The 25,444-nt window shown below is 52.2% G+C and overlaps 1 protein-coding gene across 5 annotated transcripts; it reads right to left on the reverse strand.

The window, feature by feature from the left end:
* Window positions 1-2,172: 2,172 nt before the first annotated feature.
* Window positions 2,173-23,602, reverse strand: INAVA (innate immunity activator). 5 transcript variants are annotated; one of them, XM_053605625.1, is made up of 10 exons: window positions 23,407-23,602; window positions 16,303-16,451; window positions 15,499-15,623; window positions 14,896-15,012; window positions 13,997-14,219; window positions 9,561-9,614; window positions 8,789-8,999; window positions 8,354-8,527; window positions 5,510-6,194; window positions 2,173-4,111 (listed from the first exon to the last, which is right to left on the reverse strand). In XM_053605625.1, exons 1-10 carry the CDS (start codon window positions 23,565-23,567, stop codon window positions 4,019-4,021), a joined length of 1,992 nt encoding a protein of 663 aa, XP_053461600.1. In that variant the 5' UTR covers window positions 23,568-23,602; the 3' UTR covers window positions 2,173-4,018. The 5 variants fall into 5 exon arrangements, with proteins under 5 accessions (XP_053461600.1, XP_053461599.1, XP_053461596.1 ...); XM_053605624.1 differs by lacking the exon at window positions 23,407-23,602 and adding an exon at window positions 19,533-19,737 and having other exon boundaries at window positions 15,499-15,594; XM_053605621.1 differs by lacking the exon at window positions 23,407-23,602 and adding an exon at window positions 19,533-19,737 and having other exon boundaries at window positions 15,461-15,594.
* Window positions 23,603-25,444: the final 1,842 nt, after the last annotated feature.

The raw sequence follows: 25,444 nt of genomic DNA on the forward strand, positions 1-25,444 counted from the left end.
TATGATTAAGTTGTCATTAACTGATATGAGGAACAGATTTGGGGTCGGTAGTAAAGTCAGAAGTTCTGCCTGAATATGTTAATTTTGAGATGTCTACTAGGCCTCCAAGTGGAGGCACCAACAGACAGTTGGAGTTTAGAACCCAGGGACTGCAGATATCAATCTTGGAGCCGTTGGCATGTAGATGGTATCTACAGATCTGCTCTGGCTCTCCTGAACAGCTATCAGCTAGGTGAGCTGTCACTCAAAGCCTCAGACACTGTCTTGTTCCTGGCCCAGGTCCAGGCTTCTCAGGGAGGCAGGCCAGAAAAGGGACAGGCATGCAGAGACTAGAAAGGGGCAGTCAGAAGCAGGCAGACTTGTACCTACTATGTGACACTTCAAGCCAGGGCTGGGTAGTCACCACCACTTCCAAGCCACTGCAATTAGTTGAAAAACAGAATCAGCTGCTCACCCGATAAGTCTGGTTTCAGTGGGACATGGTACAGTGATGGCTCAAAGGTTAAACTGTCTGATTTTTGCTTGTCAGGAGGTGGATTCATCTGTACACCCAGGGCAGCAGCCTGCAGCTTGCAATGAGAACAATCCTTTATAGGGATGCAGCCTCTTCACTCAAGGTGGGGAGCTGCCGGAGGCAGACCCTGGCCATTTATGAGAAAAAGAATGAGCTGAGTGAGGTCAGGGCTGGGTCCCACTGTCAGCTTCCCATTTCCTCCCCATGGGAAGGCATGGGACTCCCTGAGCCATCCTGGCTTAGCCTAGAAACCTTCCATTCAGGGATCTCCTTGCTAGGGAAATCTCAGACTCACAGGCAGGCTCCCCAGTCATAGAGTTCATCCCCCATTCCTCTGCTTCTGCGCTGAATTGCTGCAGAGAATCTTGCTTCTAAAATCCTGATGCCCTCTTTGCTCTGAGGCTTCTCTCCCCACTCCCTAATTCATAATCCTACTCTGTCCAACAGTAGGGGAGCTAAGTGCCCCCCACGTTTGTCCCTCCTGGACATGGCCCAGAGAAACCTGCTTATGGGCCAGGTAGAAACTGCAGCCAGATCAGGTTCTCTCCCACCCTGCACTTTGGGACCCTCCAACCCACTCACTGCTCTTAGAAGAGCCTTTCTGTGCACCCCCCACTTTTCTTTCTGTATCACCCTCCCTTTCCTGATGTCTGTCCCCTTGCTGTGAGGCGCTGCCTCCTCAGGTCATCCCGTGGGAACTTGCCTATACTTAGTCACTGTTTCCCTGGGCCCAGCTCATCCCAACTGTGTAATAAAAAATCAAGTGCCCGGTTCCCCACAAGCCAAAATTAGGTTAGTGTTCAGGTCTCACATAGAGACACTCACAACTTCTCCCAGAGACCCTGGAGATGTTTCCCCTCCCATCCCTCCTAGTGGAGTGCCTCCAGGCCTAAGTGAGCCAGGGCCCTGAAACCCAGATTCCCACGGTCCCCAGAACAGGGCTGGGGTCCCCGCTTCCTGAACCATCTTCCTGGGCCCTTCATGCCCTACCCTGCCCCTTACTTGGCTGTGGAGGGGACAAGCGTTCAGGGACCCTTTTACCTGACAGGCTGGGTGCCTCAGATCCAGACCACAGGCTTCTGGGCACTGTGCCTCCAGGAGGCGCTGTGCTCCTGGTCCTGGAGCGGCCCCTGCAGGGCAGGCATGGAAGTGACTCCAGTTGGAGGTCCTCTCCCCACCCCAATCCCTGGGGAGGGAGGGGCTCAGGGAGCTCTTGCCCGCCTCTCCACCTACAGAGAGGGTCCCAGTTTCCCAGCTATGGAGAAGGGGCCGTTTTTTATGAGTTTGAGCTATTGGCAGTCAGGAGCTCCTGGAATGGCTTGAAGGAGCTAGAGACTCTTAGCCATACCCTACACCCATCTGTACCCACTGCCCAACCTGGCCTAGCCAGTCCCCTACTATTCTCAGGGAGGTGACTCCCAGAGCCTAGCTCCTCCAGCGTGGGAAAAAACCTTCAGGAACTTTGACAGTGGTAGTGCTTGCTTCCATCCTGTCAGGGAGGCATTTAATCTGAGATCTTCCCTCTACCACCCCACCCATCCCACTGGCTCCCCAGGGACTTGGCCAGACCAGCTGGGGAGGCCAGACAACTTGGTCCTCTTCAGTTGGGCACAGCTTCTGCTCAGAAAACGTGGCACCAGAAACCCTTCATCCTCAGTTTAGCCCATCACAGAGAACAGACTTTATTGAAGTGTTTTGCCTTAATACCCATACAGTTCCAGCCCAGCAGCCAAGGACACAGACACTTTGTAACTGCATTGGGTGTTATATAGGACCAATAAGTTAATACACAGGACACTCAGGTGTGGGGGAGGGGGCCGGTGCTCAGACATCTCCTGGCTTAGCCCAAGAAGTTCTAGGCTGCAAGGAGGACACAGGAGGGTGGGAGAATGGACAGCTGTACATTGCGGGAAGGGGCTTGGAGACCACCAGAGAAGAGCATCCAAAGTAGGACATTCAAATACAATGGGGGACAGAGCCCAAAAGGTGGTGGCTGCCTCAGGATGTGGTAAGAACACAGCATAGGAAATACCAGGCACATCACCTTAGCTCCCCTCTCCTTCCCCAGATCCTCTGATGGGCAATCTTAGCTCTTCCCTCGGTACCCTTGTACAACCAGTCACAAAATTTTTCTTTCCAATAGGGAGAATTGTGCCTCCTTTGGGTCAGGCATCAAAGTTCTTGAAGTCTTCTGCTGTATTCAGTCTCTGTTCCGGTTCAGGGAACTTGGAGAGAGTTCTGCTCAGGCAAAGTCAGAACCCAGCTCTCCCCAGCCCTCCTCAACTCAGTTGCTTTCTCACTGAAGCAGGACCCCTACCTGGGTGTCTGACCTGGAAGCAAGGAGGCTCTAGGATGAGAACCCAGGGACTATCGAGTGGTCTTAGTATAGGTAGCCTCCAGCCCTGCCCCAGTTCCAGCATCTGAGACAATTAAGGCCCTCGAAGAAAATTCAGCATCTCTTCAGGGCTCAGAAGTGAACATGCCCATGATTCTGTAAATAAGGACTTTCTCTGAACAGAAGCATAGTTTTGAGGGGAAACGGAACGGTGACCTCTATCTCCTCCCCTACACCCAGGAAATGCCATGAAAGTGGTGCCTTTCTAAATACTTTTAAGGTATTGGTTTTCAGGGCCATGATGAAAAGATGTTAGTGGAGAGACTACAAGCCCCTGAACTGCCCAATGGTAGCTGTCAGGGGTGAGCTGCTCTCCACTAACCAACGCAGGCCAGCCAGACCCCACCCTGCCAATCCCCCATGCTACAATCTGGTGAAGCCTCCAACTCAAGGCTCAGAGGTTTGGGAACTTACAAACCTCCCTCATAGGGAGGGTATAATGGCTAGATACCTAAAGGAGACTGATGGGGTCAGGAAACCAGCAGGGTCCAGGAAGACAATACGCCATGAGGATGTACTGACCTTTATCCTACCACTTGGTGCGTGCGTCACAGAGCACATTATAAAGGGGAAAGGAGATTCTCCCCCAGCCCAGGCTGGATTACCCAGAGACCCAGGAAAGGGAGGACAGTGGTGTGCACAAGTGTGTGCCATATCCAGCCTCCAGCAATAATGGGACTAGAGTGCCAGGGGCGATTCTCCAGGGAAGTTCTCAGAACCAGAGCACAGCATTTGAAGAGTCCTCAAAGTGACCCTCTCTGCTTTGAGCATCCCCTGCCATGTCTCCCATAAGGAGACAAACTGTCAGTCAGACGGATAAGGCCTGTAGTCCAGTAGGCCATACTCTGGGAGACAACACATAATCATATTACAGGGATCTTAAGGACAAATGACAAATATAAATCCTCAAGTCGGGGCTTCTGAAAAAACTTGTGTTAAAAAAAGTTTCAGCTCCAGGTCATCGACCTGCGATGGGGGTGGGGGAGCTGAACAAGGCACTCAGGGGTGGTGGGGGTGGGTGGGTGGGTGGTCTCAGCCCAGCCCCACTGTGAAAGTCTTTTCCAGGGGAGGGGCTGAAGCATTTGGAGCACAGTTACACCTGGCCTGGGTTACACCTGGCTGATGATCTCTCCATTCTCAGGTACAAAAACTTGCACAGGGGCCCCCTCAGGTGATCTCCGGAGCACACACACTGTGGGTACCTGCCAGGGTCAAGAAGAAAGGAGAAGTGGATGAGCAAACTAGGTAGAAATGTCAGAACAGTAATCCAAATTACACCATCCTCTCCCCTTTGGGACACTAAGCAGCGGCAGCAGCACAGCCCTGGCACTCAGCCGCTGCCTCCCCAGGAAGTTCTTTCCCCCCAGGAGGGATCACCCTTTATCCATTTTTCACTCCAAGTTCCTTTGGGGTATGACAAGCACCCTGACCTCCACCTCCCCCACTTTTCCTGGGCTCACTTTCATCACCCTCTCTGTCAGGTTGGGATGGGCTGGGCCTGGCCAAGGACAAGTCTAAGCTCGCAGGAACAGAAAAGCACTTCAGCCAAAGGGTGTGGCCTGGGACTGGGGCCAGGGTGCTGCCAGGCCTGGGATGCCAGCTGCAGCCCAAAGAACTGTGGGTGGGGGAGGGACATGCAGCTGGGCCTGCTCAGAATCTGGGGTCTCAAAGAAGCAGCCTTTTAGTAACTTTTGGAGCACATCCCCTGCAGAGCCCTCTGTACCAGGGAGAAAGAATAAAGAAAGGATTCATGTGTATTATCCCCACTTCCAGAATGAAGAAACCAAAGAAACCAAGGCTGCCACCCCTATCCATACCAGGGTGCTCTATCCTATATGCTACCACCAACCACCATGTGGTTCCCGGCCTATGGGGGCCCCACATAGTAATATCACTTATCTAGTCCTTACCAGACATTGCTCTAACCATTTCAGTCTCTTTTCAGCCCTATGACATAAGTATTTTCCTACGTCCATTTTCCAGAGCAAGCAGACTCAAAGAGGTTATGCAACTTGCCCAATCATAGAACTTAAGTGACAGAGTGAGGTTTGAACTTGGTAGTCTAGCTGAGGGTCCACCCCTCTTAACTGTCATCCCACCTCACTTCTCAGCTTGGTGCTGGGCAGGGCTGTCAAGGGAGGAAGTTGATGGACCCACAATCACAGGTTCTGGCTTCTCCAAATAACATTTCCAGACTAGGCCTCTGTCCTGCGCCCTCCTCAAGTCAGGAAATCGGGGGGTGGGGGGGTGGTAATTTGGATTGGACTTTTGATTATGAAGAGTTTTATCTGCTTTGTGAATTATCTGTGGAGCCATTAGGGAAAAAAGTCTCGGCTATCTGGGAGGATCATCTCCACCAGGTACATGCTCTTGAGCTAGACATGGCAGGCAAAATGAGAAGGCGCCCCAGGGAAGTCAGGAGTGCCTTCCAAAGCCAGGAGAAAATGATTTTTTTGGTCGATTCTTCCCAGGTGGGGATTACCCAACCACCGGGCTGCTAGGCTGATGCCTCTCTTCTCTTGGACCTGCTAGAACTGCAACCCTTCCCCAGCAAGACACCCCTCCTGCCTGGCCCTAGGGTCCCTCCCGAGCAGCCGCACCTGTGCTCGGGGCCCCAGAGCTCTGCCGTAGCTCTCTCTGCCAGGAGGCAGGCTTCGGACCCGGAAAGCCCCTTGGCGGTCCAGCGAGTGGGGGCGGGTGCTGCGGAGGCGAGCCCGCTCATGCCACCACTTGAGCTCCTCAGAGACCGCCGCCTTGCTGAGCGCCCGGCCGGCGGGGCTGTCCTTCAGCGAGGGCGTCCGCACAACGCGGCTGTGCGAGGGCACCAGGCGCTGGTAGCGCAGGGGGGCGCCCTCCTCCACGTAGGCGGGACCCAGGGCGGAGCGGCACAGCTCCCACTCGGCCGGCGACAGGTGGCTCTCGGCCATCATCACATACCGCCCTGCCGGGAAATAGCCAGGGGGCAGCAGCAGCTTGGGGTAGTGCACGGCCAGCTCTCTGCTGCTGGCCAGGCCCCACGCCCCACGGTAGCGAGGGGGCTCTGGTGGGGACAGAGGCCGAAGGAAGGAGATGTCAGGGCTGCTGCTGCCTGGAGAGGTGGGGTGGGAGATGCTGGAGACGTCAGAACCGCTGTCTTCTGAGCAGGAGTGGCAGGCAGCGGGCGGCAGCGGGTGCTTGGTCGCCGGGAAGCAGGAGTCCGGTACCGTCACCGTGTAGTGAGTGGGGCGGCGGCGGGGAAAGGCGCTGCGACCTCTGCCCTCCGGCCCCGCCCGGAAGGACTCCACCCTGAACGGAGAAAGAGAGAGACAGAGGATGGGGATGGGGTTAAAAGAGACCTCAAGACCAGGGCATGGCACCCATGCAAGGGTCTTAGGCCAAACCTCCCAAAGCAAACCAGCATCCTCCGCACCCCGCTGCTCTAGAACGTGTCTACAACACATTCCCTCTCTGCGTGCAAACTGTTCCTACTTAATGTAATGCACTTTTAGCCAGTTTAGGTACACTATGTCCAGTGGCATTTCATCTGCAGAATCCCTTCAGGTAGGGGCGGCGCCTGTGGCTCAGAGGAGTAGGGCGCCAGCCCCATATGCCAGAGGTGGCAGGTTCAAACCCAATCCCGGCCCTAAACTGCAAAAAAAAAAAAAAAAAAAAGAATCCCTTCAGGTAGACACTGTGGGTATCTAACTTGAATGTGTTTTTTGTTGTTGTTCTTGATTAGCAGGCCCCGCCCAACTGGGTTGGAACCCACCAGCCCCAGTACACCGGGCCATTGCAGCCTCTAACTTGAATGTGTAGAAGCTGTCGCTGAGTACATAGGGCAGCTCACTAGCCCAGAACCAGGAGGTGGAAATCCAGCCCTCAGCTGCTACTGCCCCCAGGTATGGGGCTGTGTCTGCATTTTTCTAAATTTGTACAGAGGCATGGTTTATAAAATGATCCTGGTAGCATGTAAAATATAACATTCATTGCTTTACTTGAAAGTAGTTGCCCAAGCTGCTCTCAGCCCAGTGCTGCCTGTAACAACTTTAAGCTGACAGAAGAATTCAGCAATGCTTTGATGGTGTCACGATGTGGCCGATACTGCCTGTCCTAACGCAGCCACTATTACCCAGTAGCAGGTGACTAGGAAAGTATCATACAGTCAATTCTCATTATTTGCAGAGTTAGTGTTCATGAATTTGCCTACTCAAAATTTATTTGTAATTTCCAAATCAATACACACTGCGCTTTCATGGTCATTCTCAAACATTCACAGAACAACAAAAAAATTGAGTGACTAAAAGCCCACATTCCTAGCTGAGGTCAAATAAGGCCTTGCTCTGCCTTCTTGCTTCAGCTTTGAGATCGCAAACATGTGTTCTCTATGTGGTATATTTATTTAGTGTTTTTATATTTTTTGCTTTTGGTTGGTGATTTTGCTGTTGAAAATAGTCCAAAACCTAGTACTGAAATGCTGTCTAGTGTTTCTAACTAGGAGAGGGCTGTGATGTGCCTCAGGTAGAAAATAATGCCTATTGACAAGATTCATCCAGGCATGAGTTACAGTGCCATTGGCTGTGAATTCAATGTTGAAGAATCAATAATATGTGTTAAATACTGTGTCTTTAAACAGAAACTCGTATCAACCAAGGTTCTATGTTGATCAGTTGATGAAAATGTTGTGACCAAAAACACCCAAGAATTTAACCTTGTATTTTTTCTAGGGGCAATGATTAAGTATTTGCTAATTTATTTATTTATTTAATTTTTTTGAGACAGAGTTTCACTCTGTCACCCTGGGTAGAGTGTTGTGGCATTATAGCTCTCAGCAACCTCAAACTCTTAGGCTTGAGCAATCCTCTTGCCTCAGCCTCCTGAGTAGCGGGGAATACAGGGGCCTGCCATAACCCCCAGTTAATTTTTCTATTTTTAATAGAGATGGGGTCTCGCTCTTGCTAAGGCTGGTCTCAAACTCCTGAGCTCAAGCAATCCACCTGCCTCGGCCTCCCCGAATGCAAGGTTATATGAGTGAACCACCATACTCAGCCAATATTTGCTAATTTAAAGCTTGAGACAATTTTACAGAAAATGTAACTACCACAAATAATGAGAATTGACCATGTCAACTGAAAAAGTGAATTGCCCATTATTAGTGACCAACCTAATCTACTAGCCCGAGAAAAGATGGCAAAGGAAAAAAAACTTAATGAATCAAGATATACAAAAAGATAAAATTGGAGCCTTTGGAAGAAAACAACTTGCATCGTGGATGGCCTTTGACTTTGCTGACTGTGGTACAACCTCTTTCAAGAGCTGCCCCAAGAAGGGCTTCTAAGAGAAGCCAAGGCACACTAGCCATGGGTCACCCAGGGATGTCCCATCTGTACCCAAGAAGCTATCATCTTCTAGCAATAAGCTCTGGATGGGGGGATCCCCCTGCATCTCTGGGGTGGACTGTCTCTTACCTCAGAGACTGTGACTGGCCCCTCCTCCCCTGCATCTCAGGGGTGGCTGGGGCACTGGTTCGGCCCTGCCGCTGTCCGGGAACACCACGGATGGGAACCATGTGGTAGGAGGCAGGCTCTAGCAGCCACAGGTTGGAGGTACTCGGCCCATCTTGTGGTGTGGTTGCAGGACTGCTGCAAAGGAATTGGAGACAGGTTAGCAGTAGAATGCCTCCATTCAGGGGCTCAAGAAGGGCAGAGATTGGGACCACAGTGGAAGGCGGCTCCAAAGTTAGTGGTGTAAACTGCCAGCACCCTTGGAGAGCTGCCAGAGTTCACACCTCCACCATCACACAGCTGCATAAGTGATCCCGCACCTTCCCTTTCCATCTGCCCTACCTGCGGCCTCCCCAACACAGTCCGCCCCCCGCCAGACTTCCCTTCGTCCATCCTGACCTGGACTCGCTACAAGGCTCAGAAGATTTCCTGGGCTTCTCGTAGGGGTGGTCCAGGCTGGTCTCCTTCCAGGGGCTGTTCTGGATCGGGGCCCGCTCTAGGCCCTCAGTCTCAGGTCCTGCTGGCTGCAGCCCCTCTAGGCTTTGGGGTGGGAGAGGCCGGGAAGGTGGGGCCGGGGACTCTGGGGGAGGTTTTGGCACTTGGGATTCCTCTATAGGGGTAAAAAAAACTTGGTAAGGGCAGAGGCTGGAGAACCGGCCCAGCAAGAACCTCACAAACCACAGCCCATGTCTTGCTCTCCCTCCCATGGCTGGCTGGTCCGACTGCTCCAGGCCATGGCTTCAGCCCCAGATGCTCAATGTTTACTTCTCCTTTGGCACATACGCCTTCCCTCATAGCCCAACTTTATACCTTCCTCCCGCAAGAAGCCTCCTGAGATTGGCTCATATCACTCTGTTTTCTAACCTTTGCTCCTGGTGCCATGTCTGCAGTTGTCCTTTTGCTTGCCTACTTTTTTTGTTTCTGCCAAGCCTATGTGCTCTGTTTCCTTACTGCCCTGGGCAGAACTGCACCATCTTCTTTGTCCACCTTGACCCTGGCATCCCCTGGCATCAGGTCTAAGTGGGGACCCTAAGCCTGTCACTCTTGCCTGCACTAGCTCACTAAAATCTCCACTCCCCCACTGAAGTCCTCACTAACAGACTCTGCCAAAGCCCCAAGATCTTGAAGTGGGAGCCCAGCTTCCACAGGAGTCCCCAAACCACCTCCCTACCTTCCTCCAGGAGTAGCCCATCTGACAGGGAGCTGTCATCAGAGGCACTGAGCTCTGGAAAGGCAAAGGGGAAAGAAGAGAAGGAAGTGAGAGATTAACTCATAGACGTGAGTAACCAGCAGGGCTGAGCAGCCCAGGCCTGATCCTTCTCCGTGGATAGAAGACATATCAAGAAATATCCACTGTATGCTAAATATTATATCGGGTATGAATTTATTACTGGAAGTTAAAAAAGCCCAGAAGTCAGAATGTTAATCTTGCCTGTCATTAGCTATGCAGTCTTGAACAAATGATTTCAATGCTCTAAATCTGTTTCCCTACCTGTCCAAAAAAAAAAGCAGGACTTCCTGGTAGTGGGAGGAAGGGAAAGGCAAAGAGCCATTGTAGAAGGCCCTTGGGATGAAAAGAATTTCACCAACGTCTCTATAGTCTTCCAACATCACAGATATAATTCCACTCATTAAATCTGAGAACTCCTGCATTACCAACAAGAGCAGAATGAGGTAGGAATTTGAGCTGTGGGGTTGTGAGGCCAGTTTAAGTTATAGTTAGGCCAGCTAGCCCTAGGAAAAGTCCTTCAACTGGTGATATGGCAAGTCCTGAAGGACACTTCTGCCTGGTACAGGAGCAGTTGTCACCCAGGAAAACAGAGGGAACTTATTTTTGCCATTGCCCTTAAACATACTTAAGCCTTCAAATCTTGAAAATAAGCCTGGATGTGACCTGGATGGAATTCACAAAGCATTTTCAACTATGTTTGAGAAGAAAGATGAGGAAAAAGTAATAACTGCTAATATTTCTTCTGTGCTAATACTTTTCTAAATATAGTACTTTATATGTATTAATTCACATAATCCTCATAACAAGCATGAAAGGTGGATATTATCACCTCCATGTGACAGTTGAGGAAACCACATGTCAGGGGTAACATGATTTAGGTCAATCCACCAAAAGGTGGTCGAGTCAGGATTCACTCCTAGGTAGTGAGTCTGTGTTCTCAACCACAACCTCTCATCAGCTTATGCATAGGTCATTACCCAGAGTGTTTTAAGAAAGTGAAACGTTCCAATCATCTTGAAATCCCTTACAGTAGGGGTTGGCAAACTAGGGGCTCATGGGCCAAATCCAGTTTAATAGCTTTTTACAAAGTCTTATTAGAACACAGCCATGGATTTGTTTATGCAATGTCTGACTAAATATGTACTATCTGGCCCTTGACATGAAAGTTTATCAATCTTTGCTCCACAACTCGAATGAAATAAAAACTTTGCCCAGAGCAGGTCTGAGACTGTAGGGCATACGGTGACAGGAGGTGGGCCTGACTCCGGAGGAGCCAGCCAGCCCACGTCTTACTAGACTCACAATCAGCAGATAACCTCTTATTAAATTCTGGCTCCCTGCCTCTGATCTTTTACAAAAACCTAGAGAATAAAGATTTCAATTTTTCACAAACATCGAGGAAATTGTGGAAATATACTATGCAGATAGGTCAGTGCAGCCAGGGTCAGCGTTGTGTGATTTGGTTTGGCTATATGATATGGAAAGACATTGTTCCCATATCTGCCTAAAAATGAGATCAGTGTCTCATAGGGCAAAATGCACAAAGCAAAGAAGGGAATCTGGAGACAACCGAGGGCATGAGTGGGTGGGGCACATCGGTCTGCCAACCAAGCACAAGGGGTCCCTGAAGGCTGCTCCCTGTCTCAGCCGCTGTCCTGACCCAGCTCTGGCTCAACCCTGCCTTGCAACAGCAGCAGGACACCCCAGGTGAAGGGCTAACTAAGAAGACATATTCACAAACTCTGAAACTTCTCAAAGGCTGTGCTGTCCAACACCATAGCCACAAGCTACACATGGCTATTTTCTTTTTTTTTTTTTTTTTTGGGTTTTTGGCCGGGGCTGGGTTTGAACCCACCACCTCCGGCATATGGGACCGGCGCCCTACCCCTTGAGCCACAGGCGCCACCCTACACATGTTATTTTCATTAAAATTAAATAAAATTTAAAAGTCAGCTCCTCTGCCACACCAAGCACAATTCAAATGTTCAGTAGCCACATGCAGCAAGTGGCTACCGTACTGGACAGTACAGATACAGAACAGATCCATCAGCATAGAAATTCTATTCAAGTGTTGCTAAAAGCTGGTACTGTCAATCAACAAACTCATGCTGAGTGCCTACTATGTTACAGCAGTGTATGCTGGGGTAGCTGTCACCGGGTTCACTCTAATAAATTAGTTCAATCCCTGACTGCTCCCTGCTGCTGCGGAGTCCTAATTAATCCCCCCTGGCATAATTACTTTCCCAAATTGAGTAACCCTGTATGTAGACCAAAGTGGGCATGGGGTTTTTGGCTTTGGATTTTTTTTTTTCCTTTTCAAATCAAAACACCTTTCAGCTACTAATTAATTATTAAGCCCTCTTTACTTCCTTCTTTCTGGGAGAACACTGCTGGGCAGAGGAGCCACAGAACAGGAATTACTTGTCTAGAACTGCCCCTTTCTACACACTCCTAGTGTAGGACATTAGATCCCAGGACCTGAAGTTGGAGAGCAGGGTCTTTTACCTGATCTGGGAAAGTCAGCAGCTAGGCCAGGGGTTTCTTCTCTACATCTCTATCTTTACCTGGTCTGAGTACCCTGAGAAGGTTTCAGAACCTCAGCCTCCTGCCTCCCACAGAGGGTTAAGCCAGAGCCCTTGGCGTGTCCTGGCCTGTTCCCTTCTCCCAAAAAGAAGCATCATCAGTCATGATGGTGGCAGCAGAGTGACACCCGTCCGCCTCCCGGGTCATGGGCAGAAGCTCCTAGCAACTGCAGCATTGGTGGGCAGGGGATGCTGAGGAGTGGTGTAAGGCTGGAGAAGGGTACAGGAGGGGCTGTGACCAACTGGGATGGGAGCACATCTCTTTATCCCAACAGCTCCATACAAGCACAGGGCTAGTTGGCTCTTAGGGACTTCTAAGCCAAGCCAGCGGCTGCCTTTCAACAGAAGGTCAAGTCCTGCGAGCAATGTTGAGAGTAGGGTAAGGATGGAAAACTTTTTCATTAGAGCCTTGGAGACTGGAAATATTGTTTTGCAGCCAATCCAGGGCCATTAGTTTAGTCTGGCCACCACCCCAGGTGAGCCCCTCTGTCTTCTGTGTCTACTGGGTCAACTGACCTATGGAGGAACTGCCTCCTTTCTTATCTACTCCCAGATGCTGGGGGTGACCTGGGTGGTGTCTGGTCACACACTTTCTACCCTTAATTACAGCCCCTGGGTGGGAACAGGCACTCATGACCTTGACGCATGAGCTATGGGGAACAGGGACAAGGAAATGCCTTCAGGCTTCCATACATGTGCTTATAGACAGGGGAAGAGAGTAGTCTTGGTGAAAACTAGCAAGCCTGATAAGTGAGAGAAGCCGCCACTTTCCAAGCCAAAGCTCCTGAATCTAGTTCTGCCCCCAGGGCACCTCCCCATTCCCTACTTGTCCCTCAGATGCAGCCAGGAAGGCCTGAGACGCCTGTGAGATCTGGGAGGCAGGGCTGAGCCAAAGGCATGATGCGGTGGGGACTGGGTGGAGGGCTGGTGGACTGCAAGTTCTAACTTGGGGCAAAGAAAAATGGTCATACCTAAGGGCTTGGAACCACCTGCTGGAAGGTAACTCAGGCTGGACAAACTGATGTCATGTGGCTGGCCCTGGGCCTTGACATCTCACTAGATGCCCCAGGCCACTGTTCTCTGGGCCAAGGGTTCGGGGATTAAACCACAGGTACAATAAGGGCAGAGAACAGAAGTGAAGGATCCCGCTCTTGGCTAGGTGGTTGTAGATACTTAAGGGATTCTGGAGAGTGGCACTGGTGCTGCTGGATTTCAACTTGAACATCCCATGAGCAGCTGTGAGCCCCTTAAACAATTCAGCGAGCAGTTACACATAGCTGCGGTCAACCCTGGGCTGCCTAACTCAGGCCAGGGAGGAGTGAGCACATTGGCCCAGAGCCTGGGGCTCACATGAGCCTCTAGCAGCCCTGACACAGGCAAGCCATGGCCCTGACAGACTGAAGGGCAAAGGGCAGGCCTAGCTACCCCGCTTGAATAAACCTTGGACTAAGTTCAGGGTCAGCTAGGGGAATGCCTTCTTTCTAGGAAGTTTTCTTGAAGGTAGTGTCCTTTGAGGAGGATGTGGAAGAAGAGGATGTTTTCTACAGAGATAGAGAAGAGGCTCTCAGAGGATGGAGAAGGCTTGCTGGTGTCACAGAGAGTCAGGATGGGGTCGCGATGGAGCCAGGAAGCAAGTTCACCTTGCTGGAGCCAAGGTGGGACACTGAACCTAGCGCTGGGCATGCATGCAGTGCTAGCCAAGTACAAAGCCAGTCAGCAGGGGCCGCGCAGCCCTGGTCCCACAGAAGCTAGGTATGAGGCAGGCAAGCCTGGCCCGAGGGGCAGCTGGCTCACCTCGGCCCAAGGGGAGCCCCGTGGCAGGAGAGGGCTCGCTGCTGCGCCGCCGCTCACCCAGGCAGCGCTGGAGCTCACGCAGCTTCTTCTCTTCCTGCAGCACTGCGTGCTTCCGCTGCCTCCGCGCCTGCCGGCCCAGGTTGTCTTCCAGGCACAGCCGCCGGGCGGCCTCGGTGATCTGCAGCTGCAGAGCCAGCTGGCGCTCCAAGCTGCTCAGGGGGTCCTGAGGGAGAGGGCAGGGGTAAGGCCTGGCAGAGGCAGGGGCTGGGGGATACAGAGCAGGGGCAGACAGCCAGCACCCCAGGACATGAAGCTGAGGGTGGAGGGTGGAGGGTGGGAGGGGGAGGGGCCCAGGGCCCAAGAGCAAACTTGTGGCCTGGAAAGCCAGCAAGAGCACCCGCCCACCAGCCTGCCTGCTGAACAGGGCAGGGTGGGAACCCAAGTGGCACACTTTCCCTCCTGACCTTGAAGGGTTGGGCAGGCCAGCCCATGGGAAACTGCCACCATTCACACCACAGGGAAGGGCACCCAGGGCCCCAGCCACCCCACCTCCTTCCTCCTGTGCTGAGAAAAAGGAGGCCAGCCCTGGAGGTCAGCACAGCCTGTCTGAATGCGGTTGCCTGTCTGGGTTGGTGGCTGGCGCTCTTAATTGGTCTTCTGCCCACTGGAACCAAACCCAGTGTCCTCCCTTGAGCTCCCAGCTCTCTGGTTCCTGTGGTGGCACACTACCTTCACCATGCTACCATTTGGGGTGATGCCCCTTGCCAACACGGGACCAAGCACCCCCACTGGTTGTGGATGGGTGCGGGGAGCCTCCAGGGTACCAGACTGAGGTCCTGTGCCTCCCTGATCAATCATGGGGGAATGAGCAGTGCTATCAGCTTCCTGCAGTCCCTCACCTCTCTGTGCAAGGCCCACTCTTCCAGTTTGTAAGCTGCTCCAATCCTGCGGCGGACCTTGGGGGCCTTTTCCCCCGGCTTGAGAGGATATTCTGTTGGCAAGGTGCCCGTCAGCTCCTGGGATAGAAGAAGAGTCAAGCCAGGCCCTCTCCACCTGCCCAGACCTTGGCCAACCAAGAAGAGCTCATCCACTGGCCTCTGTGGTGCACATGCCTGCCCTCCACAGGGGCTTCTAGGGTGGCCTCCCCATCCCATCTTGTCCCATCTTAGAGCCCGCTCTGCACTCCCTCCCCTTCCTTTAAACCACATTCTGATCACTTCCTCCAGAGCACTCCACCAGCCCTGTTAAAATTCTCACACGATCCCTCTGCAGCCTCTCCTGGCCTTCATTCTCAGTGCCCACGCCTGGGTCTAATTCTCCTCCGTCTAGTGCCCAGGTCACAGGAAGCCTCAGAGGGACTCTTGGCACCAGATCCCAGACTGATTTCCAGAATGCCCTCAAGAATGGGGTTCCCTCCCCCAACCCCCCAAATTGGGGTTCCAGGGTTCCTCGATTAACCCCAACCTTGGGTGTGCAGGGTGGGGGCTGGCCAGGGCTCTCACCGCCTCCCTCAGGCAGAGTCTCCTCAGCTCCTCCAGGCAGGCCTCCAGCCGCGCCTCCAGGGCCCTCTGCTGCTTCCGAACTGCGTGAGTCAGCTCCTTCATTGGAGAGACTGGGCTGTCGGGGCCTGCAGGAGGGCAGCAGAGGCACACGCTCGGGGACCCTGAGGTCGGAGCCCCTCTCAGACACGTGTTGACCACCCCAGGGGAGCAACACATGCATGTACACACACATGCACACGCGCGCACACACAGCCTCATGCCTGCCCACTAATTACAGTTTGGCTGCTGTGGCCTGTGTCAGCCACATAACATCATGTCTCTTGACTGCCCAAAGGTGGCAATGTTACATACAGCTCCCAAGGAACAGCCATCCCACCAAGTGACCTCCCGTGAGGGAGAAGACTGCACGGTCAGAACCGTCTCTTTCTTCCTCCTGCCCCTCCTGCCTCCACCTCTTCCTTCTCTCCCCCCCTCCCTCATCACACTCACATGTCTCGACTTTCTTGTCCTCTGTCCAGACTAGGCCCACAAACTCAAGCTGACCAGAGACACAGGATCTTTACATGGGCCAGATGAAATATTCCAATTTCTTAGTAACCACTGGGGCTAAATTTGAACATTACATATCCTTCTTCCTGATAGGTGCAAAACTCCAGGTGTCCCTAAGGCTCCAGCCCTTCAGCACACCCCCAGCACAGGTGGCTTCTTCCTCCCTCCCCTCCCCGCCCCTCCCTCCCTCCCCCTAGTCTGGACTCAGGAGTCAGGGCTGGGGGCCCAGGCCGCAGGATTTCCCCAGACACTCACCAGACTGCAGGATGACGCCACTGTCAGTGTCGCTGACCTCATCCTTACTCTCCATGGCGGATTTCTGGGAGGAGGGGACACAGAGCAGGGAGGAGGGACACCGTGCCCAGCCTGGGACAGGATATGGAGGTAGCCTGGAGTTTCCCCAGCTTTTAAGAGAAAAGGGTAGAACAATGTGAACTCCCTTGGTTACAAACAGAGCTTAAGAATAGAGTCTTCAAAGCAGAAGGATTGGAAATGAGGACTGGGCTTCTGGAACAATCTGGGCTGGGAGGATTCTCATACTATGGGTGCTGCCTGAGAGAAGATGCTGTGGGTCTTGCCAGCAAATCCTGTTCTCAGGGGCCTCTCTAAGGCCCCCTTTCAAGAGAGTCCTCTAGGCCAAAATCCTCTAGGCCCAAGGGTATTGACAGGTGGTGGCCCAAGAGCCACATAGATTAGGATTAAGGACAACAAGGAAAAGAGCAGAGAGAGAATGAAAAGGAAAGGGACAAAAAAAGGGGGGGGAGGATAAGATGACACAGTAAGGAGGAAGGGAGGAAGGGGAAGGTGTCTTCGTGGGCACGGCTATCCTCAGCCCCAGAACTTGGGAGGCATGAGATGTGCCCTACTGCCCCAGTGGCTGAGGGCATTTCAAGAAGAGGCTCGGCACAGGGCCAAGATCCTGGTCTGGGGCTCCCAAAGCCCAGGACGCCTTGCTCTCTGGACTATTTTATCTATCTGTAGACAGGTACAGCCACTATATGCCAGCGAGCTCCTCTGAAGCTGCCAGTCACATCTGGCAGATCCTTCCAAGGAAAGTCAGATTGGATCTCCTATACCTCACACCAGACACCTAAGCTGTGTCTGTCAGAGTTTCCAGGAGTTGGGGGTTGGGAGGCAGCAACTAGAGCAGAAACTGTACAAGGCCAGAAAGGGTACCTACCCCCAGCTTCTCTCCCTCCCTGGGGCTTGAGACCTCTTGGGTGGCACGGGGATAATCCTATTGTGTTGGCCCAGCCAAGCACCAGTCACCTAAACAACACATTGTGCCCGCCCCCTCTCTCCTCACTAAACCCACACCCCTGGTCAGGGTCCCAGCTGCTGGCAGCAGTAAGCCTGGGGAGGGGCAGGCGGAGTCCAGGCAGGCGGTCTGGAAGGAGAGCCCAGCCACCTCCTCACTGAGTCAGCCCATTGAGCAAGAGTCCAAAAGTCCTTCTGAGTTTCCGTCTGGGGCCTATCCTGCCTGCCACAGGCAGCCAACAGGACAGAGAAGTAGGCCTCAGGAAAGCTGATCAATAAAGCAAGGCCTACAGGGTCAGGGGACTGCTTTCGACCAGGTCCCCAATAGTACCTCTGCCTACCGAGACCGAAAGAACAGGAACAATCAAGAACTTTTATGGACCTACATAAACAGCAAGCCTGTCAAAGTACCATGGGCACCAATAATTAAAAACACCCTGAAAATACCATGTACCTTGCACTTTGGAATTTTAGTTCTCCAAGGAAGTACAGAATTTTGTTTGCTTTTTTTTTTTTTTGTGACAGAATCTTCCTCTGTCACCCTGGATAGAGTACCATGGCATCACAGCTCACAGCAACCTCAAATTCCTGGGTTCAAGCGATCCTCTTGCTTCAGCTTCCCAAAGTAGCTGGGACGACAGGTCCTGCCACAACTCCTGGCTAATTTTTCTGTTTTTAGTAGAAATGGGGTCTCACTATTGCTCAGGCTGGTTTTGAACTCCTGAGCTCAGATGATCCACCCACTTGGCCTCCCAGAGTGCTAGGATTACAGGCATGAACCACCGCACCAGCCAAGAATGTGTGATTTTGAAAAAAAATTTGTAAGCTTCTGGTGGGGCCTTTGTACACATGCCAAGGAGAAAGATTGGCTATGTATTCTGGAACCCCAGGGTATTTAGAGTGACTATTAGCTCTGCACTGTCCATTCATCCAAAACCCTATCCTTCCTGGAGATAAGGACAGGACAGAGGTACAGACAGCTAACACACACTCCCCTTACTCCCACACTAAGTCTGGACCATCCACCCACTCAGGGTATTGTCTGACTCTCCCCAGAAGCCAGGGCAGGACCCAGCCAGAGCTGGGAAGCCAGGCAGAGCCTCAGCTAGCAAGGTGAGCACTTTTGCTTTGGACAGGGGAGGAGGTAATGTGGGAGGGAAAGCCATTAATTAGTCACATTTGCCAATTAATTATTAACCACTGAGGTGTTGCCTTGGAAAGTTGGAGTAACTCAGCCCCTGCTTCTCAGGGTCTCCTGGATTGTTGCAGAGAGGAATGGGGACTTGCAGGGACAAAGGGGGTGCCTTGGCAGTCCTCTCCTTGCCTCCACTTCCCCCTCTCCCTGGTCAGCCTTACTTCTCACTGCCAGGGCCAAGGCGGGGTGGACACTGACATTCACAGGGTCCCAAGCTGATGCTGGGTCCACTCTGGGCTAACTTGCTGCTCCAACTAGGGCAAAGTGGGGCAAAGAGCCCAGGACCCGAAGTGCAGAGTGAGTCCTGGATTCTAGTCTGGATTCTGCTGCTGTCAGTGCTACTGTGGCAAGTCACCTGGCCTTGGTGGGTCTTCCTCCGTATGCACAGAGAAGATGAGATGGTGCCTAAGGCCCTTTCCAGTTCCCTAATCTGTATCTAGATCTGGATCTGAATTTCTTGGACAACCTTAGCCAGCGAAGGAAACCCAACTCATCTGCCCCTGCTGAGGCTGCCTTCATAGCTGTGGGGAACCAGCCTCAGGACAGTCAGGGCTCAGGCCCACCTCCTCCCAGGAGGCATAGCTTTGAGATAAAAGCAGTTCAGGTAACATCCCCTCCCCCTCCTCAACAGAGATCCCTCCTGGCTCTTCCTTGCAGCAGCTTATCTGACTGAACAGTGTCCCCCAAAAAAGGCAGAGGAAGGAGAGTAGGTCACAAAGGGAGGAAGGGGAACTGCAGTGCACTTTCCCTCAGGCTGAGCCCTTGGGGACCTTCCCCCATCACAAACGTGTCTCCAAAGCCAGGTCCTGAGCCCATCTGTTCCAGCTCATCTTTGCTTGCCGCCAATGCTGGAAACTCAGGCCTGGGGGATCACAGAGACAGGTTCCCATCCAAGGGTACCGGCACCCCTCCATCATCCCTCCACCCCAGAAGAGAGCTGGTGGGGAGCAGGAAGGAATGACGGCCACTGCCTGGGCTCCTTCCACTCCCAGGCCAGTCTGCCTTTGGCCCCGGCACCCTGCCCCACCCTCACCTGCTTCTGGGATTTGGTCCAGGAATCCAGGAAACAGCTGCTGCTCTCAGTCAGGGGGCACAGGCACTGTCATGTCACCTCAGGGTCTCCCAGGCTACAGGCTACCCACCTTGTGCTCTCTCCAACCGACTGGAGCTGCTGGCCGGGGGCTGCCCCTCTCGTCCCGCCTGCCCGCCGTCCCTCCCAGGCTGCCAGGCCAGGGGAACCAGGTTACTTGTTATGACTTGAGTCAGAGGGGAGGAGCAGGTGAGCAAGTCCTTCCCTGAACTAATCCTGCGACTGTTGCCGGCAGGCAGTTCCTGGGCCTCTGTACTTCCGGGGGGAACAGGAGACGAGAAGAGAAAAGGGGGCTCCCCATAGAGGAATCCCCCAAGAAGCCAACATGGGTCACATCTTGGTGGCCTCAACAGATCCTAACCCTTGTGCAACATGCTGAGCTGTGAGGTGAGTGCCCTGCTGTCCTGACCCTGCTCTCCCTGCTTCCTTGTACCTCAGTTTATGATTCCAGAAATGGAGGCATATTAAGACTCCCCAATCAGGGTTAAATGTTTCTGTCCAAGGAAAATAACAGCAGGAGGTGGCGCCTGTGGCTCAGTGAGTAGGGCGGCCAGCCCCATATACCGAGGGTGGCAGGTTTGAACCCGGCCCCGGCCAAACTGCAACAACAAAAAAAATTGCCGGTGTTGTGGTGGACGCCTGTAGTCCCAGCTACTTGGGAGGCTGAGGCAAGAGAATGGCCTAAGCCCAAGAGCTGGAGGTTGCTGTGAGCTGTGATGCTACGGCACTCTACCCAGGGCCACAAAGTGAGACTGTCTCTAAAAAAAAAAGAAAGAAAGAAAGAAGAAAACGACAGAAGGAAATTTACAGACTGACAAGGGACACATTACTCTTCCTCATACTCTGAAATGGAACCAAGAGCTGAGTTTTGTCTCTTCCCAAAACAGGATTTAGAAACCTCAGGCAAGGCAGCTGGAATTCCATAAGGAGAGGCTATACAGTCCTACACAGGGAAGTTCAGGCTGTTCTTTCTTTTTACCCCACGGTATTGAGGCCACCACTTCTCTGTTTATTGTTTGCATCCATCTACATCCATTCCCCAGCACTCCATCATGGAGGCACTTATCCCAGTCCTGTCTCCTACTCCACAGGAGGGGCACCATGACCCCAGACTCTAAGCCCATAGACCAAATGCAAGGCACCAGAAACCAAAATGGAGCTTATTCCCTACAAAAAAAAATAAGCCTCCAGGAGGTCTCTCACACCATCAACCCTCAAACAAATGTAAAACAGTTTAGAATCCAGCTTATTGGGCGGCACCTGTGGCTCAAGGAGTAGGGCACCAGTCCCATATGCGGGAGGTGGCGGGTTCAAACCCAGCCCCGGCCAAAAACCACAAAAAAGAAAAAGAAAAAAAAAAAAAGAATCTAGCTTATTTCACAGAGGAAAGCAGAGTGAAGGCTGCCTGTTGCTAAAATACACAGAGATGGGCCCCAGACTGTGGGCTGCAAGGGTCTATTCCACCACCTTCCTTTCTTCACATCCTTTGATACTCCCACCATGCCTCCTTCAGATTCCAGCACCTCAACATATGTCTGAATTGCTTCCCCACTTCCTACCCCCAGCACAGGGACCAAGGACTCTCAGGGCAACCTTTAGGGGTGCCCCCCACTCCTCCCACATACACATTCTAGCTCACCTTCACATTCCTGCACACACCCTCTTTCCAAACAATGCCTGAGTGCTCCAGGCTGACCACCTCCTTTTCTCTCCACACTGAGGCTGAGGGGCCCTAACAAGAGACAATACCCCCTACCCCATGCAGAGTGTGCTCTTAGGGTCTCCCAAAGAGCCTACAGTTCTCCACAATTCAGCATTCCCTCCCCGCAGAGGAAGCACTTGCTTCCAAAGTCAAACAGAGAGAGATTGACTTTGGGCATGGCTCTTCCTCCACCTTGCCCTTCCCCCTGCTCCAGATGGAGGGGTGTGAAAGTTTCTAGAATCAGTCCAAAGTTTATCTTTATTAATGCATAAATTAAAATTGAGATAACCACTAAGAGAATCAATTATATTGAAATACAGTTCTAAAAGCAAAAAACAAAAAAAAACATAGTGTATATATATGCTTCTTTATTAATATTGAACGGAATCTAGCAGTGGGTATTTCATACAAGTGATGCATGTAAACAATATTTCAAGATAGCTGCACAACTGCAAAGCGATAGGCAACTGTGAATTCCACTAACGGTAAAATCACAGGTTGTGCCAGTGCTCCCTTGGTTAGCTACCTTCACAACTAAAGATAATGCTCAATTCCTGTTAAAGTTTGGCGAAAAATAAAGAGGTACTTTTCCCCATTTTAAGTTTACAAGCCCCCTGAATTCTATCAGATCTACATCATCTACAGATGCCTGGGTGCCTGCTGGACCCAGTTAAGAATCCCTGAAGAGCAGAAAGAGGGAAAGAAGGGGGATGGGGTCTTGGTGTGTGCACACCTTTGGGGGCAAGACACAATCGTAGGAGGGACTTTACCTAACAAATGCAATCAGTGTAACCTGGTTTCTTGTACCCTCAATGAATCCCCAACAATAAAAAAAAAGAAAGAAAGAAAGAATCCCTGATCTCAGGCAACCCACCATCTCTGAGTTCACAGGAGAGAAGTACAGATGATTATCCTCCCCGCTTACATTGATCCTCAGGAATTCTCAAAGATACCTTGCTCCACCAAATTCACACCCAGCACTTCCCAACACCACAGATTCACAGGTTTGGAAAGGGGCTGGCAAACCAACCCTCTTCCAATGAACCCCAGAGAGGCTCTGTTGGATCCAACTGATTGCCATGTCTCTGCACTCAAAATACGAAAAAGGAGTGGGCACTCCAGAGGCCAGCTGGGAATTTGGAACTTAGCACCCGGTTCTTGCCAGTCTAGCTAGCCAGGGTATTGATGCCCCAGCTCTAAACCCAGAATACCAATGTCAAGACCCCAGTTGTTGAGAAAATGATGTTTCCTTGAATAACTTTACAGTACTTGGAATTGGATCTTTGTGGACAAGAACCCTCCCCAAGGAAGAAAAATCTGTACCCCCTATAGGGTTGGTTTTCATTTCCTATGGAAGAGTCTTGAATCAGAAAACTCTTCCAGAGAGTAGCCACCCACTCTCCACTTCTTTTCTAAGTTCTTTCTAGTGTCTTCTGATAACATCAGATTGGAAGTTCTTTAAAGCAATGGCCTCATCCTACCATCTCCAAATCCCCAACAGCACCCAGCCAAGGACAGTCCCATGTACGCCTAATATTGTACTTAATGAATTAGCGAATCAGTGGTTAGCCACCAGAGACAACATTGGGAAAAGGAGGAAGCGAAGTAGCCTGGGACCCTCTAGGAAGAAGGATAGGAGCTCATTCCTTAACTTTCTTTCTCCACTCTCCTCCCGGTCCATTGGGAAAGGTGTTCTCCTCCACCAGACCAAGGTGGAGAGGGCCGGAGCAGGGGAATTCCAAGCTAGCCCGGAACGCGCCCTGAAATCAGACCTCTAGACTTTTCTGTAAAAAGCCCCTTTGTCCCGTCCACCCTGCACCCCTCCCCCACCGCGCCCTCCACATCCAGGCCGGCCCGAGACTTCGCTCCTTTTGTTTGGCTGCTTTCTAGCTTCCCGGAACCTGGCCAGGAGCTCCACAGGCATAAGAAGGTCGATGGAGGAAAGTTGCAGGGTTGGAAAAAGGCATTTTTGGTAGGAACTCAGAATCCCCACCCCCTTGGTAAGATTACCCCGGTCCCTGTAAAGCCCCCTCCGCTACCGCCGAAAACCGTGGGTTCAGGCGTTTGAGCCCCTCAGTTCGCCCGCGCTGGGTCCCCTGAAGTTTTCCCCCTTACCTGTCCCATGGAGCTCTGGCGCCGCCCGCCTGCCCTCGCGCCCCCGGTTCCTGCCTCGCAGCTTCAGGACCTGTTTGTCCAGGCCATCTTCCCCCTCCCAGAGCCTCCCCCCGGCCCGCCCTCCCCCGAGGTATTTCATTTAACTTCGGCATTTGCAGCATCCCAAATGTTAAAGATCGCAAGACATCTGTCCCCTGGGGCGTACCAAGGCCCGTAGGAAAGAGGGGAAGGGGCTGCAAGAGACTCGGGATTCGGATCCAAGGGTCCGGGCGGGGCCGCACGCCGGGTGGTAAGGTGCCGGCAGGGGTGTGTGTGCCGTGCGGGCAGCAGGTCCAGGGGACATGCTGTCCCCCGTCTCCCGCTTTCGGGAGCCCGCGCGGCGGGACACCCCCGGCGCTGCCAGTTCCCGCAGCCCAGGCGGGACGAGGCTCCTCTCTCGGTCCGGGGGCCGCCTTTCATTCGCGCGCTCTGTCCAGGCTGGGGTCAGTTTTCATTCCTGGAGACCCCTGAGAGCAAGGACGAAAGGAGATGGCAGGAGGGCGTCCCCCCGCAATGCACTGCCCCCCTGCACGTCCCCGCCGGCCCCTTTCCCCCTAGCTGCGTGCACCGGCCGGGCCCGGATCGCCTCCCCTCCCCCGGCCCCGGCCCCGGCCCACTCCTCCGGCTGGGGACCGGCTGGCTGAACTCGGGCTGGTTAAGGGAAAGGAGCACATGCCCGGCGAGCGCCTCCTGATGCTCACTGACCCGGTGTATTCCCGTCCATCCATCCATTCATTCATTCACTCACACTTCCGGTTTTCATTTGGTAAATAAACTCTTATTGAGCCCCTAGTAGGTACCCAGCACAAGGATCAAAGCGCAAGCCCCTTCCCTGGAGGGTTCTTCAGTTTATTTATTTATTTTGAGTTTTTGGCCGAGGCTGGGCTCGAACCCACCACCTCCGGCATATGGGGCCGGCACCCTACTCCTTTGAGCCACAGGTGCCGCCCCGGTTCTCCAGTTTAGATGAATGATCAAGCTGGGACAATGTAGGTCAAGTGGGGGTCAGAAAAGGGAGGCTGACCCAGTCTGAGCTGGGCCGGGTCCTCAAAGCTTGATGGGAGGAAGCAGTGCCAAAGGAATTTGGGAGATAATAGTAAGAACTTAAAACAGCAGTGGCAGGCGTACAAAAGCAACCTCAAAGTAGTACAGTAGTTACCTACAAAGTAGTAAGGTCCCCAGGAGGCGCAGGGACGTTAGGGTGTGGGATAAGGGGCTGCTAAGAGAACAGAAGATGGAATAGAGATGTGGCCGAAGTGGCAGGCAGGGGCCAACAAAAAGCAGAGCAGACAGAAGCAAAACTCTTTTCAAAATAAAATAAATAAATGGCCATCAGGTGTATAAAAAAAGGTGCAATATCACTAATCATCAGGGAAATGCAAATAAAAACCACGGGGAGAGACAACGTTACCCCAGGCAGAGTGGCCTTTATTAAAAAGTCAAACAACATGCTGGTTTGGATTCTGAGAAAATGGTACATATTTGCTCATGCACTTTTGGAGGACGAGGCAGCAAATTAATACAAGCTCTATGGAAAACAGTATGGAGATTCCTCAAAGAAATAAATGTACACTTACCATTTGATCCAGTGATCCCACTACTGGATATCTACCCAAAGGAACAGAAGTCATTTTATCAAAAAGATACTTGCCTGTAATCTTAGCACTCTGGAAGGCTGAGCTGGGTGAATCACTTGAGCTCACTAGTTCAAGACCAGCCTGAGCCCACAGTGAGACCCCATCTCTAAAAATAGCTGGGTGTTGTGGCAGGCGCCTGTAGTCCCAGTTATTTGGGAGGCTGAGGCAAGAGAATTGGTTGAACCCAAGAGTTTAAGGTTGTTATGAGTTAAGATGCCATGGTACTTCAGTGAGGGCAACAAAGTGAAACTCTCTCTTCCTCTAAAAAATAAAAAATAAAAAAAGACACTTGCATTAGAATGTTAATAGCAGCACAATTCCCATCTGCAGGTATGGAATCAACCTAATTGTCCATCAATATA

This window comes from Nycticebus coucang, chromosome 10 (genome assembly GCF_027406575.1).
Source record: "Nycticebus coucang isolate mNycCou1 chromosome 10, mNycCou1.pri, whole genome shotgun sequence".
In the NCBI taxonomy this organism is placed as follows: Eukaryota; Metazoa; Chordata; class Mammalia; order Primates; family Lorisidae; genus Nycticebus; species Nycticebus coucang.

What these genes read in the sequence shown, in the direction of transcription:
- INAVA (XM_053605625.1), bottom strand. Translation starts at nt 23,567, where the DNA reads ATGCTGCAAATGCCGAAGTTAAATGAAATACCTCGGGGGAGGGCGGGC. An exon ending in GCCAGAGCTCCATGGGACAG is followed by an intron (nt 16,452 to 23,406) that starts GTAAGGGGGAAA and finishes TTCTCTTAAAAG; the next exon opens with CTGGGGAAACTCCAGGCTAC. An exon ending in GGGGCTCCCCTTGGGCCGAG is followed by an intron (nt 9,615 to 13,996) that starts GTGAGCCAGCTG and finishes TTGCCTTTCCAG; the next exon opens with AGCTCAGTGCCTCTGATGAC.